We start from the raw sequence: 17,262 nt of genomic DNA, 5'->3' as shown, positions 1-17,262 counted from the left end.
TTTCTATCAGAAAGTGTTTATAGAAGCACCGGTTCTATTAGAAAGGGTCTATAGAAGCACCCGTTCTATCAGAAAGGGTGTATAGAAGAACCCTTTCTATTAGAAAGGGTCTATAGAAGCACCCTTTCTATCAGAAAGGGTCTATAGAAGCAACCTTTCCATTAGAAAGGGTCTTCTATCTTGAGAAGGCCTTCCAAAGGTCTTCCATTTATAGAAGACCTTCTAAACGTCTTCTATCTGAGACCTGAGACCTTCTATCTATATAAGCGGTTTTTAACAGATAAAAGATCTTTAATGTGAATCTTTAGGTGTACAAATGCCCCCTATTTCTCTCCCCCTAATATGTTTGTCTTTCCATCATCCACCTCGCTTTTGTGGACCATTGAACATAAATTTACCCTCGACAATTATTTCGAACATTTCCTTGATAAATAATCACTTATGATTTGTGGGCGAATGCCATCCAACAACCACCCACCCACACAACCACATCAAAATAAATATTGTAACCACTGCAAACGTTGCCAAAAAAAATCACACCTTATTCACTGCAAAACAGGTGGAAAATGTTTTTGGCCATTGAACAGAATTCTGAATTCGGTGCCGTCGTCATGATTTATGGGCGGCAAAAATTTGTTTACTTCTGTGGCGAAATGCGAAAATCAAACGAAAATAAACGAAAGAATAACACGAAACGAAATCTCCTGTAATGTTTACATTTAAGAAAACTATGTTAATATAAACAAAAAACTATAACAACAAACAAACAACCTAAACGTGTATGACGCGAATTAGAACACCTGGTTGGTTGGTCCTCTCGATACGCGCTGGCAATGAAAGACACTTTTAATTAATTTGCATAAATTTTGTGTCATATTAACATTGACAGGTTAATGGCGTTGATTTTAAGTAAAACAATATTTTTGTAATGATAAGTACCACCAACACACACACTCGGTTTGGGAACTTTTAGATTTCTAACAAGATTTTTATAGCTGCTATTCGAATAAGAATTGTTAAGCAGAAACTTGTCAGGAGTACTAAAAGAAAGCCTCATTCCATATCGACGATAGTGGATACAAATATCCACAATGGTGAATAAGATTATTGAAACAATTATCCAAATTGATGGATAATATGATATTATTAATATCATACGCAGTCATGGATAACATTATCCGCAGTGGTGGATAAACGATCACTATTGGTGGAAAAAATTATGCACATAATTGGATAAAATTATCCGCATTGGTGGATAAAATTATCCACGATGGTGAACAACATTATTATCCAGAATTATTTTATCCACCACCATTATCCATATTGTTGGATAAAATTATCCGCGTTAGTGAATAAAATAACCTACAATGGGGATCAAATTATCCACTATGGTGAACGAAATTATTCACGATAGTGGATAAAACTATCCACATGGGTGGTTAAAAATTGTCCGACATTGTGGATACAATTTTCGACGATTCTAGAAAAATTATCCAGATTGGTGAACAAATTATCCGTTATTGTAAATAAAATTATAGAAAATAGTGGATAAAATTATCTCCAATGGCGGATAAAATTATCCACTATTGTGCATAAAATTTTTCAAAAAGGTCGATCAAATTATACACAATGGTAGATAAAATTCTCCACAGTGGTGGATAATATCATCGACAGTGGTAGATACATTATTCACAGTGGTGGATAGAATTAACCATAATGCTGGAAAAAATTATCCACGTTGGTGGATAAAAATATCCACTATGGATAAAATTATTTGCTGGCCTGGTGAAAATTATACACAATGGTGGATAATATTATACACAATGGTGGATAAAGTTATCCACATCGGTCGACAAAATTACCCACGATGGTAATAAAACAATTTACAATGGTGGATAAAATTATCCACAATGGAGGATCAAATTTTCCACAACGGCGGATAAAGTTAACCACGATGGTGGATAAAAGTATCCACAATAAAATTATCCACGGTGGTGGATAAAATTATTCACAATGGTGGATAAAATTATCCACAATGGTGGATAATAATAATAATATTTTACTGTGGATACTTTAACCACAATGGTGGATAAAATTATCCACAATGGTGGATAAAATTATCCACAATCGTGGAAAAAAATATACACAGTGGTGAATAAAATTATCCACAATGGTGGATAAAATTATCCACAATGGTGGATAAAATTATCTACGATGGTGGATAAAATTTATAAAAATTTATAAATTTATCTCCGATGATGAATAAAGTGGATAAAATATCCCTTATGGTGAATAAAATTATCTACGATGGTGAATAAAAGTATCCACTATGGTGAATATAATCATTCTTGGATGTGGATAATATTTTTAATTATCCACTGTCAAATTATCCTCTATGGCGAATAAAATTATCCACAATGGTGGATAAATTTATCCTCGTCCGTGTATAAAATTATCCACGATGGGTAAAATTATACACAATGGTGGATAATAATAATAGTATTTTAATGTGGATACTCTATCCACAATGGCGGATAAAATTATCCACAATGGCGGATAAAATTATCCACAATGGTGGATAAAAATATACACAGTGGTGGATCAAATTATCCACTGTGGTGAATAAAATTATCCACAATGGTGGATAAAATTATCTACGATGGTGGATACAATTTTATTAATAAATGCTAGATAAAATTATCCACAATGGTGGATAAAATTATCCACAATGGTGGATAAAATTATCCACAATGGTGGATAAAATTATCCACAATGGCGGATAAAGTTATCCACAATGGTGGATAAAACTATCCACAATGGTGGATAAAATTATCCACAATGGTGGATAAAAATATACACTGTGGTGAATAAAATTATCTACAATGGTGGATAAATTTATCCACGTCCGTGGATAAAATTGTCCACGAGGGGTAAAATTATACATAACGGTGGATAATAATAATAATAATAATAATAATAATAATAATAATAATAATAATAATAATAATAATAATAATAATAATAATAATAATAATAATAATAATAATAATAATAATAATAATAATAATAATAATAATAATAATAATAATAATAATAATAATAATAATAATAATAATAATAATAATATTTTAATGTGGATACTTTATCCACAAAGGTGGATAAAATTATCCACAATGGTGGATAAAACTATCCACAATGTTGAATAAAAATATCCACAATGGTGGAATGGTGGAAAAATAATCCTAAATGCTGGATAAAATTATCCACGATGGATAAAATTATCCACGATGGATAAAATTATCCACGATGGATAAAATTATCCACAATGGTGGATAAAATTATCCACAATGGCGGATAAAATTATCCACAATGGTGGATAAAAATATACACAGTGGTGGATCAAATTATCCACTGTGGTGAATAAAATTATCCACAATGGTGGATAAAATTATCTACGATGGTGGATACAATTTTATTAATAAATGCTGGATAAAATTATCCACAATGGTGGATAATAATAATAATTTAATGTTGATACTTTATCCACAATGGTGGATAAAATTATCCACAATGGTGGATAAAGTTATCCACAATGGCGGATAAAGTTATCCACAATGGTGGATAAAACTATACACAATGGTGGATAAAAATATACACAGTGGTGGATCAAATTATCCACCGTGGTGAATAAAGTTATCCACAATGGTGGATAAAACTATCCACAATGTTGGATAAAAATATCCACAATGGTGGATTATACACAGTGGTGGATTAAATTATCCACTGTGGTGGATTAAATTATCCTCTATGGTGAATAAAATTATTTACAATAGTGGATAAAATTATCCTAAATGCTGGATAAAATTATCCACGATGGATAAAATTATCCACAATGGTGGATAATAATAATAATATTTTAATGTGGATACTTTATCCACAATGGTGGATAAAATTATCCACAATGGCGGATAAAATTATCCACAATGGTGGATAAAACTATCCACAATGGTGGATAAAATTATCCACAATGGTGGATAAAATTATCCACTTTGGTGGATCAAATTATTCTCTATGGTGAATAAAATTATCCACAATGGTGTATAAAATGATCCACCCATTGATGGATAATATTATCAACAGTGGTGGATAAAATGGTCCACTGTGGATAAATGATCAACCCGTTGATGGATAAAATTATCCAAGACGGTGAATAAAATTATTCACAGTGGTGTATAATATTATGCACGATTGTGGGTAAAATCATCCACGGGTTATCCACATCGATCGATAAAATTATCTACGACGGTCGATAAAATTATTCACAGTGGTGGATAAAAACACCCACAAGAGTGGATAAAATTATTCACTCTTGTGGAAAAAATAATCCACAGGAGTGGATAAATTTAATTACAATTATTTATTCATGGTGGTGAATAAAATTATCCAAAACGGTGGATTAAATTATCCACAGTGGTGGGTAAAATAATATGCGAAGGGGGATAAAGTTATTCTTATCGGTCAATAAAATTATTCTCAATGGTGGACAAATTTATCCACAAAGGTGGATAAAATTATCCACAATGGTGGATAAAATTATCCACAATGGTGGATAAAATTATCCACAATGGTGGATAAAATTATCAACGGTGGTGGATACAATTATCCACAATGGTGAATAAAATTATCCACAATTGTGTGTAAACATTATAATTTGGGTTAGATGTCAAAATATAAAATTGCAGTTCATAATTATTTGTTTTTTTTTTAATATTTATGTATATCTTCTTTATACTTACTTCTTGCCTTCTTCGACAGCGTTGTCAGCAACAGCTTAATACTGGCCTTAGTCCATTTCTCTGTATCGATTGCCTGCTGATAGTCGGAATGCACCTTATCATGCACCACAACGGCACAAAAGAAACACACCGAGTTGCCCTTTGTCTTGGTGTCTTCATTTTGATAGATCAACACCGTGGTGGTCCAATTGAAACATTCCAAAATGCCCTTCACAACATTACCCAGATTGTTGGCCAAGGAACCTCGCAGTCTGGTCAAGGTGGGATACGAAGATGCCTTATTGCTAAAATCATTGGCACTACCACCTGATGTTAAAACGGGTATTTTCCAAGCACCGGCATAACGTGATATGGGAGCCAAGACATATTCACACGATAGCCCCATAACAGCATTTATCTCGGGAAAGCGCATATAGATTTCAAAGAATCCTATGGGACCATGAATCGATGAACAGTTGGTATCTCGGGAAATTAGGGTGAAATCGATTTGGGCATTGTGAACAAAACCCATGCTGTGTACATGATTTATGGCCAGCTCAAGAACGGCCAACACCTTGGCCATGATACAATCGTTTTTGTTGTCCAGCTCCATGCCTGGTAGGAGGACGGCAAAGACCAAATTTTTCTTCGGCACCGTTTCATTGGCATAGCGCGTCGTGGAGGGTGCGGGGGCTTTGAACACTTGTAGCATTTCAGTGACGGCCATGGGATTTTCGGATTCAAGGTGATAACGTTGGGCATGATTGAGCGGGTAGTTGTTAAAGATTAATGGCAGTAGCAGAAGAAGATGAAGCGAACCAGTCAAGAAGGGTAAGTGGAAATTAAATTTCATTTTCTTCTTGTCACGGGGAAATTGGAATTTTTTTGGTTGTTGTTGTTGTTTGTTGTGGGTTTTTAGTTTTTTCTTTGTCAATTGATGGTGGGGTTTTAGTATTCTTTGCAGTAGTTGTTGCTTTATTATTTTCTTTATTACATTACATTATATTTTGTTGTAGTTGCTGTTTTGTTATGTTAGGTTTTTTGTTTGTGTTTTTTTTTTGTTATTACTAATGAATCACTTTCTTTCTTTTCATTTTTAATTTGTTGTTGTTGTTGTTATTCCTTTGTTTTGTAATTTTCAAGAATTGTTTATTTTAATTTTATTTTGCTTTTGTTGTTTTTGTAATAATTTTCTTGGTTTTTTTGTTATGATTTTTCACTCCACTTTTCTTTTGTTTAGTTGCATTCTATTAAAGTCCGACATGAGTTTCACTTGTTTTCATATTGTTTTTCGTTGTTGAGTGTATTTCTTTATTGTTTTCTGCAAAAATCTTTAATTTATTATTTCTTTATTTCTTAAGTCTATGGGCAAATTCCCTTGAAATGAACTTAAAGTAAGTTTGGTGTGGTTAGAAGGGTTTTTGTATTAAAACCATCTTTCAATGGAGTTATTTTTGAAACCTATAAAAATTTTGCTTTGCAGCAAAGCAAGTTCTCTGCCATATCTCGAAAAACGAGAGCTGATAGACAAACGCTGCAGCCGGATTTGAAAATAGCTCGATAATTCGACGAAAATTCATTTTGTTGACCAGTGTAATCGAAGATTATTAAATAATTTAAACTCAATTATTATTTAATTTATAGACATCGGTCACTGTCAAATAATATCTCTATTTTTTACTTACAAATTTTATGACAATATTTTAAACAATTTGTGTGAACACATCAAAGGCTTGTTAACCAACAGCCAGCCACCCTGAGACAATTGAAATTCCAATGGAAACTTGTTTAGAAAAGACACACACGTTTCTTAATTTCCGTTCAGACAGATATTAATCATTCCGATCATTACAAGTTTCGTGAGAAAAACACAAAAATAGATGACCCCGCAGTAATAAAAAAATATTAAAAGAAATGTACAAAACAGAGACATAAAGATGGACGATTTTTAAAAAAATAAATGACACCAAGCCGTTTTTTTGAAAATCATTTAATTCATGTGTCAATGAAAAAAGGCAATTTATCAGGAAAATTTTCGAAGGGACAAGTGGAAAATTTCGATAACGACTCCCCTAACAAATGTTAACCTCTTAAGGTCTTCTATAGGCAACAGAAGACCTTTGTCGCTTCCTAGATGCAAAATCATCCAGAAACATCAGATGACCTCTTGAGGTCATCATAAGCAAGAAAAGACTCTTTGGGGATATACAAAGGCATTGGAAGTAGTCTTAAGGCCATCCAAAGGCATCAAAACAGCTCTTGAGGTCATATCAAGGCAACAGAGGACCATTTGAGGCCTGCAATAGGCAACAGAAGACCTCTTGAAGTCATCCAAAGGCAGCAGAAGACTTCTTTAAGCCTCCTATAGGCCACAAAAGACCTATTGAGGCCGGACACGCGGAAAATTTCGATAACGACTCCCCTAACAAATGTTAACCTCTTAAGGTCTTCTATAGGCAACATAAGACCTTTGTCGCTTCCTAGATGCAAAATCATTCAAAAACATCACAAGACCTCTTGAGGTCCTCATAGGCAACAAAAGACTCTTTGGGGATATTCAAAGGCAATAGAAGTCCTCTTAAGGCCATCCAAAGGCATCAAAAAAGCTTTTGAGGTCACCTCAAGCCAACAGAGGACCATTTTAGGCCTGCAATAGGCAACTGAAGACCTCTTGAGGTCACCAAAGGTAGCAGAAGACTTCTTTAAGCCTTCTATAGGCCACAGAAGACCTCTTGCGGCCTTTTGTAGACAACAGAATACTCTGTGTGGCCTCCCATAGGCCAAGAAGGGATTTTGGGGTCATCCATAAATATCAAAAGATCTCTTAAGGTCATCCAAAGGCAATGGAAGAATTTTGAAGACTTCTGTAGGCAACAAAATACCTCTTGAGGTCTCTATAAGCAACAAAATTCCGCTTGAAGTCTTCCATAGGCAACAAAAGACCTTTTGGGGTTATCCAAAGGCATCATCACTAACTCATTTTTGGAGTTACCAAAAAAATCGGTAAAATTAAAAGACAAAATTATGAAAGAAAACTTCGAATAAAAGTTGACAGCCCTCTTGATATCGGTAGAGCTTTGCGACTACTTTTTATTCGTCGCTAACTTACCGAAAAACATCGTTATTTACCGAAATTATAAGAATTTTTATTTTACCTATATTTTTCGGTAACTCAAAAAAAGAGCTAGAGAATCGCACTACAGAAGACGTCTTAATGTCATAAAAAAGCAACAGGAGACCTATTGAGGTCATCCCAAGGTAACAAAAGAACTGTTGCCTTCTGTAGGCAACAGAATACCTATTAAGGTCTTCTACAGACAACAGAAGAACTTTTGAGGTTTTCACAAGCAACAGGAGACCCCTTGAAGTCATCCCAAGGCAACATAAGATATTTTAAGGCCTCCTATAGTCAACAGAAGACCTCATGAGGACATCCAAAGGCAACATAAGAACTTGTTAAGGTCTACTATAGGCAATAGAACACGTCTTGAAGTTTTCATAAGCACAAACAAAATACCTCTGAAGACTTCTTGAGATCATCCAAGGCAACAAAAAATCCCTTGAGGTCATCCCAAGGTAACAGAAGAATTTTTGGGGCCTTCTATAGGCAACAGAAGACCACTTCTCGTATCGCATAGGCAACAGAATATTTCTTGAGGTCTTCTACAGGTCTTAAGTTCTTCTATATGCAACAGAAGACCTCTAGAGGTCTTAATATGCAACAAAAGACCCCTGGTGGTCATTCCAAGCCAACAGAAGACCTTTTAAGGCCTTCTATAAGCAACAGAAGACATCTAGAAATCTTCATAAGCAACGGATGCCCTTTTGAGGTCTTTTCTCTACAGCAGAAAACAACAAAAAATTCTCTTGGGGTCATCCAAAAACATCAGAAGATCTGTTGAGATTATCAAAAGGCAACAGAAGAATCTTTGAAGGCTTCTATAGGCAACAGTAGACCTCTTAAGGTCTTCATAAGCAACAGAATACCACTTGAAGTCTTCCGAAGGCAAAAAATGACTTTTGAGGTTATCCAAAGGCATCAGCAAGCCACTTGAGGCTGTCAAAAGGCAACATAAATCTCTTGAGGTCATCCCAATGCAACATAAAAATTTTTGAGGTATTCTATAGGCAACAGAAGACCTCTTGAGATCTTCATGAGGCCTTCTATAGATAATAGAAGACCTCCTGAGGTCGTCCAAAGGCAACCAAAGACCTCTGGAGGTCATCCAAAGACAGCAGAAGACCTTTTGAGGCCTCCCATAGGCAACAGAAGACCTCTTGAAGTCATTCAAAGGCAAAAGAAGACTTCTTGAAGGCTGCCATAGTCAACAGAAGACCTCTTGAGGCCTTTTACAGACAACATGCCTCCCAGAGGCAAAAAAGACCATTTGTGGCCATCCAAAACCATCAGAAGATCTCTTGAGGTCATCCAAAGGCAACAGAAGAACTTTTGAGGTCATCCAAAGGCAACATAAGACCTCTTGAGGTCTTCATAAGCAACAGAAAACCCCTTGTGTTCACCCCAATGCAACAGAAGGCCTTTTGAGGCTTTCTGTGGGCCACAAAAGGTCATTCAAAGGCAACAGAAGACCTCTTGAGGTCATCCAAAGGCAACGGAAGACCTATTGAGATCTTCTAGAGGCAACAGGAGACCCCTTGAGGTCTTTTATCGACAGCAGAAAACAACAAAAAATACTCTTAGGGTCATCCAAAAACATCAGAAGATCTCTGGAGATCATCAAAAGGCAACAGAAGAATTTTTGAAGGCTTCTACAGGCAACAGTAGACTTATTAAGGTATTCATAAGCAAAAGAATACCACTTGAGGTCTTCCGAAGGCAAAAACGGTCTTTTGAGGCATCAGAGAGCCACTTGAAGTTGCCAAAAGCAACAGAAATGTCTTGAGATCATCTTAAGGCAACATAAACATTTTTGAGGCCTTCTATAGGCAACAGAAGACCTCTTGAGATAATAGAAAACCTCCTGGGGTCATAAAAAGGTAACAGAAGACCTCTGGAGGTCATCCAAAGACTGCAGAAGACCTTTTGAGGCCTCCAATAGGCAACAGAAGACCTCTTGAAGTCATTCAAAGGCAACAGAAGACTTCTTGAAGGCTGCCATAGTCAACAGAAGACCCCTTGAGGCCTTTTACAGACAACACGCCTCTTGTGGCCTCCCAGAGGCAAAAAAGACCTTCTGTGGCCATCCAAAAACATCAGAAGATCTTTTGAGATCATCCAAAGGTAACAGAATAACTTTTGAAGGCTCTGTAGGCAATAGAAGACCTCTTGAGGTCTTCATAAGCAACAGAAAACCCCTTGTGTTCACCCCAAGGCAACAGAAGGCCTTTTGAGGCCTTCTATAGACCACAAAAGGTCATCCAAAGGCAACGGAAGACCTATTGAGATCTTCTAGAGTCAATAGGGCTCCAAAATCATCAGAAGACCTTTTGAGATCATCAAAAGGTAAAAGAAAATCTCTTGAGGTCATCCCAAGGTAACAGAAGAATTTTTGAGGCCTTCTTTAGGCAACAAAAGACCTCTTGAGTCCTTTACAGATAACAGAAGACCTCTTCTCGTATTCTATAGGAAACAGAAACAGGTCTTCTACAGACAACAGAAGACCTATTGGGGCCTTCTATAGGCAACAGAAGATCTCTTTAAGTCTTCATATGCAACAGAAGGTCTCTTGTGGTCATCCCAAGGCAACAGGAGACCTATTGGGGTCTTCTATAGGCAACAGAAGACCTCTAGAGATCTTCATAAGCAACAGAAGATCATTTGAGGTATTCTATAAGATACAGAAGACCTCTTGAGGCCATCCAATAGAAACATAAGTTTTTTTGAAGCCTCCCATAGGCAACAGAAGACTTCCTATGGTCTCACAGAAAAAAAAAATACCCTCTGTTATCATTCAAACGTAACAGAAAAACTTTTGAAGATTTCTTTAGGCAGCAAAAGACCTCTTAATGTCTTCTACAGACATCAGAAGTACTTTTGAGGTACTCATAAGAGATAAGAAGACATTGTTAGGACATCCAAAGGCAACAATAGACCTCTTGAGGCCTTTTATAGAAAACATAGGACCTTTTGGGGCTTCCCAGAGGCAAAAATGCCTTTTTTGGTCATCAAAAACATCAGAAGATATCTCGAGAATATCCAACTGCATCAGAAGACTTCTTGAGGTCATCCAAAGGCAACAGAAGAACTTCTGAGGCCTTCTATGGGCAACAGAAGACCTTTCAGAAGATCTCTTGAGATCATCCAAAGGCACCAGAAAAACTTTTGAAGACTTTATAGCCAACAGAAGACCTCTTGAGGTCTTCATAAGCAACAGAGAACCCCTTATGTCACCCCAAGGCACAGAAGGCCTTTTGAGGCCTTGTATAGGCAACAAAAAACCTCTTGAGATCTTCATATGCAACATAAGATCTTCTGTAGACAACAGAAGTCCTACTGAGGTCATCCAAAGGCAAGAGAAGACCTCTTGAGGTCATCCAAAGGCAACAGAAGACCTATTGTGATCTTCTAGAGGCAACAAGAGACCCCTTGAAGTCTTCTATAGGCAACAAATGACCTTTTGGGTTATCCAAACGCATCAGATGACCTCTTGAGTTCATCAAAAGGCAACAAAAGACCTCTTGAGGTCATCCCAAGACAACAGAAGACCTTTTGAGGCCTTCTATAGGCAACAGAAGACCCCTTGAGGCAACAAAAGACCTTTTAGCGTCATCCAAAGCAAGAGAAGATTCCCTGAAACCCCCTGTATGGAACAGAAGACATCTTAAGGCCTTTTATAGAAAACATAAGACCTTTTGTGGCTTCCCAGAGGCAAAAAAGGCCCTTTGTGGTCATCCAGACCAGAAGACCTTTGTGGCCTCCCAGAGGAAAAAAGACCTTTTGTGGCAAAGGCAACAAAAGAACTTTTGAAGACTCTATAAGCAACAGAACCCCTATTGAGGTCTTCATAAGCAACAGAGAACCCATTGTGTTCACACCAAGGCAACAGAAGGCCTTTGAGGCCTTGTATAGGCAACAAAAGACCTCTTGAGATCTTCATAAGCAACAGAAGACCTTTTAAGGCCTTCTATAGATAATAGAAGAAATCCTGTGGTCATCCAAAGTCAATAGAAGACCTATTAAGATCATCTAGAGGCAACGGGAGACCCCTTGAAGTCTTCTATAGGCAACAAAAGACCTTTTGCGGTTATCCAAAGGCATCAGATGACCTCTTGAGTTCATCCCAAGACAACAGAAAACCTTTTGAAACCTTCTATAGGCAACAGAATATCCCTTTAGGCAAAAGAATACTCCCTGAAACCTTCTGTAGGGAACTGAAGCCTTCTTGAGGACTTTTATATACACCATAAAACTTATTTTGGCTTCCCAGAGGCAAAAAAGACTTTTTGGGTTCATCCAAAAACATCAGGGGAGCTCTTGAGGTCATCCAAAAGCAACGGAAGACCTTTTGAGGCCCTCCAAAGGCAACAGAAGACCCCTTGAGATCTTCCATAGGCAACAAAAGGCCTTTAGGGGTCATCCTAAGACAACAGAAGACTCCCTGAAACCTCCTGTAGGGAACAGAAGACTTCTTGAGCCCTTTTTATTGAGGTCTTAATAAGCAACAGAGAACCCCTTGTGTTCACCACAAGGCAACAGAAGGCATTTTGAGGCCTTGTATAGGCAACAAAAGACCTCTTGATATTGAGATAATAGAAGACCATCCAAAGGCAACAGAATATTTATTGAGATCTTCCAGAGCAAACGGGAGACACCTTGAAGTCTTCTATAGGCAACAAAAGACCTTTTGCGGTTATCCAAAGGCATCAGATGACCTCTTGAGATAATCAAAAGGCAACAGAAGACCTCTTGAGGTCATCCCAAGACAACTGAAGACCTTTTAAAGCCTTCTATAGGCAAAAAAAAGACATTTTGGGGTCATCCAAAGGCAACTGAATATTCCCTGAAACCTTCTGTAGGAAACAGAAGCCTTCTTGAGGACTTTTATAGACACCATAAGACTTCGTTTGGCTTCCCAGAGAGGAAAAAGGCCCTTTGGGTTCATCCAAAAACATCAGAGGACCTCTTGAGGTCATCCAAAGGTAACAGAAGACCTATTGAGACCTGTGTTAGGCAACAGAAGAGCCCTTGATAAGGCAACAGAAAAAGTTTTGGGGCCTTCTATAGGCATCAGAAGACTAGAGGTCATTCAATGGCAACAGAAGACCTCTTGAAGACTGAATTTAAACATTTTTTAATTTGCCCATAAATAATTCAGCGTTAAAAAAGTTATGTATTTTGCCGGTATAATAAATTTTACATAATTAGAACCCCATTTAAAAGTAAACAACAATGATCAACTGAGATTACCAAAAACCAGACAAGGTAAACAACTTTCTATTGGCCACAACAAAGAAATAGCGACAGCATTATTTTGTGGGAATCCCCGCATGTAAGCCCAGCAACCGGCCAACAAAACAAAAAAAAAAAAAAAAAACAAACCAAGAAAAGAAATAAAAACATAATAAAGTAAATGAAAAACAAAACAGCAAATCATCGTTATCCAAAATTTGTAACACGCGACTGGGTCACAAGAAGAAAAAAAAAAACGAAACGAAGAAACAAATAAATACTCACTCGCTGCCAACAATAAAAACAATAATTGCTCGTATCATTCAAACAAAATAGAGTAATTAATTCAACACACAATGTACATTAGGGTATAACGTAGTGCGAAATAAATTGTGATTTTTTTTCGTTCTTGCCAAACCAACAGTACAATTTATGTTCTTTAATAATTTCTAAATATAGAATGTCGTTGCCAACTAATTGTTATTCACAACTCGATTTTGCCATAAAAGCCAAATTTGAAAATTTTAATTTCCCATTTAAATGCAAAGTCATAAAAATGAATTTATTACTCGATAAATCTCACCATTAGAAACACCTCGGAATACCATGAAAAAAATGTTTCATTTTTTTGTGTGGATATCATATTTCTATAAAAAGACGACACATTTGGTGTTGTTCAAGAAGACCATTGGGTCTTCCAAAAGAAGAATTCTTGTTGATTAGTTGTTTGGTCTGGTGGTCGTAAATCTATTGCTATTCTATAAAATGATTTATTGGTATTCTCTATAAAAACTTTTCGGTGTGCTCCGGGTCCCCTTACAAAAGTAGATTTATTGGCTTTTTAACAAAACCTATTGATCATTTTATATGAAGTACTTTAAGCGAAGAACTATTGTTTTTCCTTAAGAAAATTGGTTTTCTTAAATAAGACAATTGGTATTTTATGAGCAGACCTATTTGTCTTTAATGAGAAGATCCATTGGTCGTCTTTGAGAAGTTCTCCTAGTCTTTTGTGAGAAATATCTTTTGGTCCTCTTTTATGAAAACATGTCTTGGTCTTCGTTGAGAAGACGTCTACGTCTTCTATGAGAAAACCTCTTGGTATTCTATGAGAAAACCTTTTGATTTACCATGAGAAACCCTCTTTGTTTTTAGTTTTATATGAGAAGAACCCCTGCAATTCTATAAAAGAACTCCAGAACTTCTAAGAGTGATCTCGTGATCTTCTGTAAGAAAACTTCTTGAGCTTCTATAAGAAGACCTTCTTCCTTCTATACGAAGACCTTTTCATGGTCTTCTATGAGGGGACCTCCTGGTTTTCTATGAAAAAAAACTTTCTTTTGAGGCCTTCTATAGGAAACAGAAGAACTGTTGAGGCCTTCTATAAGCAACAGAAGACCTCGTGAGGTCTTCCTAAGCAACAGAAGGCCCATTGAGGTCATCCCAAGGAAACAAACAACTTTTTGAAGTTTTTTATAGCCAACAGACCTCTTTAGGTCATCCAAAGGCAACGGAAAGGGTCAACCGCGGTGCAATGGTATGCACACCCGCCTTGCACGCTGAATGTTGTGGGTTCGATTCCTCGGCCAGGTAACATCAAAAAACGTTTTAACGGTGCCCAAATACACCTCTGTAATGTTGGCGACATTTCCTGAGTATTTCACCCATGTAAAACTTCTCTACAAGTGGTGTCTTAAGACACGCCGTTTGGACTCGGCGATAAACAGTAGGTCCCATATCATTGATCTAATATGAATCAAGGTGCACTCATTGATATGAGAGAAGCCTCCCTTGTCCCTTCTGGGATGTTTGTGGAACAATTATTATTGTAAAGGCAACAGAAAACCTCTTGATGTCATTCCAAAGAAACATAAGACCTATTTGAGTCCTTCTTTAGGCATCAAAAGACCTCTTGGGGCCTTATACAGACAACAGAAGACATCTCATGGTATTCCTTAAAGACTCCCATAACTAATAGTGATACCTGGTGTAACGTTGACCTCCTATGGTCTTACGGCCTCGCAGAGACCACAAAAAACCTCTTGTGATCATCGAAAGCCTTCGAAGCCCTCTTGAGGTCATTAAAAAGCAACAAAGAACTTTTGGGACCTTCTATAGACAACAGAAGACCTCTTGAGTTCTTCGTAGGCAACAGAAAACGCCTTCAAGTCTTCCATAGACAAAAACACCTTTTGGGGTAATCCAAAGGTATAAGAAAACCTATTGATCTAAGGCGACAGAAGAACTTTTGAGGTCTGGTGTAAGCAACAGAAAACAAGAAGAACACCTCTTGGTCTTCTATAAGAAGACCTCCAGGTCTTCTATAAGAGGACCTCCACATCTTCTATATGAAGACCTCCAGGTCTTCTATAAGAAGACCTCCAGGTCTTTTATAAGAAGACTTCCAGGTGTTCTATAAGAAGACCTCCCTCAATAAGAGGACCTCCAGGTCGTCTATAAGAAGACCTCCAGGTCCTCTATAAGAGGACCTCCTGGTCCTCTATAAGAAGACCTACAGGTCCTCTAAAAGAAGACCTACAGGTCCTCTATAAGAAGACCCCAAGGTCCTCTATAAGGAGACCTCCAGGTATTCTATAAGAAGACCTCCAGGTCTTCTGCTATAAAAAGACCTCCAGGTCTTCTAAAAGAAGACCTCCAGGTCTTCTATGAAGAATATTACCAGGTCTTCTATTAGAAGACCTCCAGGTCTTCTATAAGGAGACCTCCAGGTCTTCTAGAAGAAGACCACCAGGTCTTCTATAAGAAGACCTCCATGTTCTATTAGAAAACCTCCAGGTGTTCTCTAAAAAGACCTCCAGGTCTTCTCTAAAAAGACCTCCAGGTCTTCTATAAGATGATCCCCAGGTCATCTATATAAAGACCTCCAGGTCTTCTATAAGAAGACCTCCAGGTCTTCCCTAAGAAGACCTACAGGTCATCTAAAAGAAGACCTGGAGGTCTTCTAATAGAAGACCTGCAGGTCTTCTTCTTGAGGACAGGCATCACCTCCAGGATTTCTATTAAAAATATCTGTTGGTCTTTTTTAAGAAAGACCTCCAGGTCTTCTATAAGAAGACATCCAGGTCTTTTATAAGAAGATCTCCACCTCCAGGTCTTCTATATGAAGACCTCCAGGTCTTCTATATGAAGATCTCCAGGTCTTCTATATGAAGACCTCCAGGTCTTCTATAAGATGACCTCCAGGTCTTCTATATGAAGACCTCCGGGTCTTCTATAAGAAGACCTCCTACTCTTCTATATGAAGACTTCGTTGTCTTCTGTAAGAAGAGCACCTCCTTCTACAGGAATCACCTCCAGGATTTCTTTTAAAAATATCTGTTGGTCTTTTTTAAGAAAGACCTCCAGGTCTTCTATAAGAAGACCTCCTAGTCTTCTATATGAAGACTTCGTTGTCTTCTGTAAGAAGAGCACCTCCAGGTCTTCTACAGGAATCACCTCCAGGATTTCAATTAAAAATATCTGTTGGTCTTTTTTAAGAAAGACCTCCAGGTCTTCTATATGAAGACCTCCAGGTCTTCTATAAGAAGACCTCTTAGTCTTCTATATGAAGACTTCGCTGTCTTCTGTAAGAAGAGCACCTCCAGGTCTTCTACAGGAATCACCTCCAAGATTTCTATTAAAAATATCTGTTGGTCTTTTTTAAGAAAGACCTCCAGGTCTTCTATATGTAGACCTCAAGGTCTTCTATATGAAGACCTCCAGGTCTTCTATAAGAAAACCTTCTATAAGAAGACTTCCAGGTCTTCTATAAGAAGACCCCCAGGTCTTTTATAAGAAGACCGCCAGGTCTTTTATAAGAAGACCTCCAGGTCTTCTATAAAAAGTCCTCCAGGTCTTCTATAAGAAGTCCTCCAGGTCTTCTATAAGAAGTCCTCCAGGTCTTCTATAAGAAGTCCTCCAGGTCTTCTATAAGAAGTCCTCCAGGTCTTCTATAAGAAGACCTCCAGGCCTTCTATATGAAGACCTCCAGGTCTTCTATATGAAGACTTCGTTGTCTGCAGGTCTTCTGTTAGAGGATATCCAGGTCTTCTAGAAGAAGACCACCAGGTCTTCTATTAGAAGACCTCCAGTCTTCTATTAGAAGACCTCCAGGTCTTCTATAAGAAGTCCTCCAGG

General features: G+C 37.3%; 1 protein-coding gene across 10 annotated transcripts in view; it reads right to left on the bottom strand.

Annotated features, from left to right (window-relative positions):
- LOC141398470 (atrial natriuretic peptide receptor 2) overlaps positions 1-17,262 on the bottom strand; it is a 513,388-nt gene that overhangs the window by 109,549 nt on the left and 386,577 nt on the right. For 3 of the 10 annotated variants that reach the window (XM_073975817.1, XM_073975779.1, XM_073975785.1), the window contains exon 2: positions 4,797-6,096. The exons of 2 other annotated variants lie outside the window; for them this stretch is intronic. In XM_073975817.1, coding sequence (XP_073831918.1) covers positions 4,797-5,628 — 832 coding nt within the window. In that variant the 5' untranslated portion in view covers positions 5,629-6,096. Of the gene's footprint in view, positions 1-4,796; positions 6,164-17,262 lie in introns of all 10 variants that reach the window. 5 more of the 10 variants (XM_073975773.1, XM_073975800.1, XM_073975768.1 and 2 more) reach the window with 3 other exon arrangements.

This window comes from Musca autumnalis, unplaced genomic scaffold (genome assembly GCF_047663935.1).
Source record: "Musca autumnalis isolate F117 unplaced genomic scaffold, ASM4766393v1 scaffold_1, whole genome shotgun sequence".
In the NCBI taxonomy this organism is placed as follows: Eukaryota; Metazoa; Arthropoda; class Insecta; order Diptera; family Muscidae; genus Musca; species Musca autumnalis.
The sequence above is the reverse complement of the archived record's forward strand: the minus strand, read 5'-3'. Positions and strand labels throughout refer to the sequence as shown.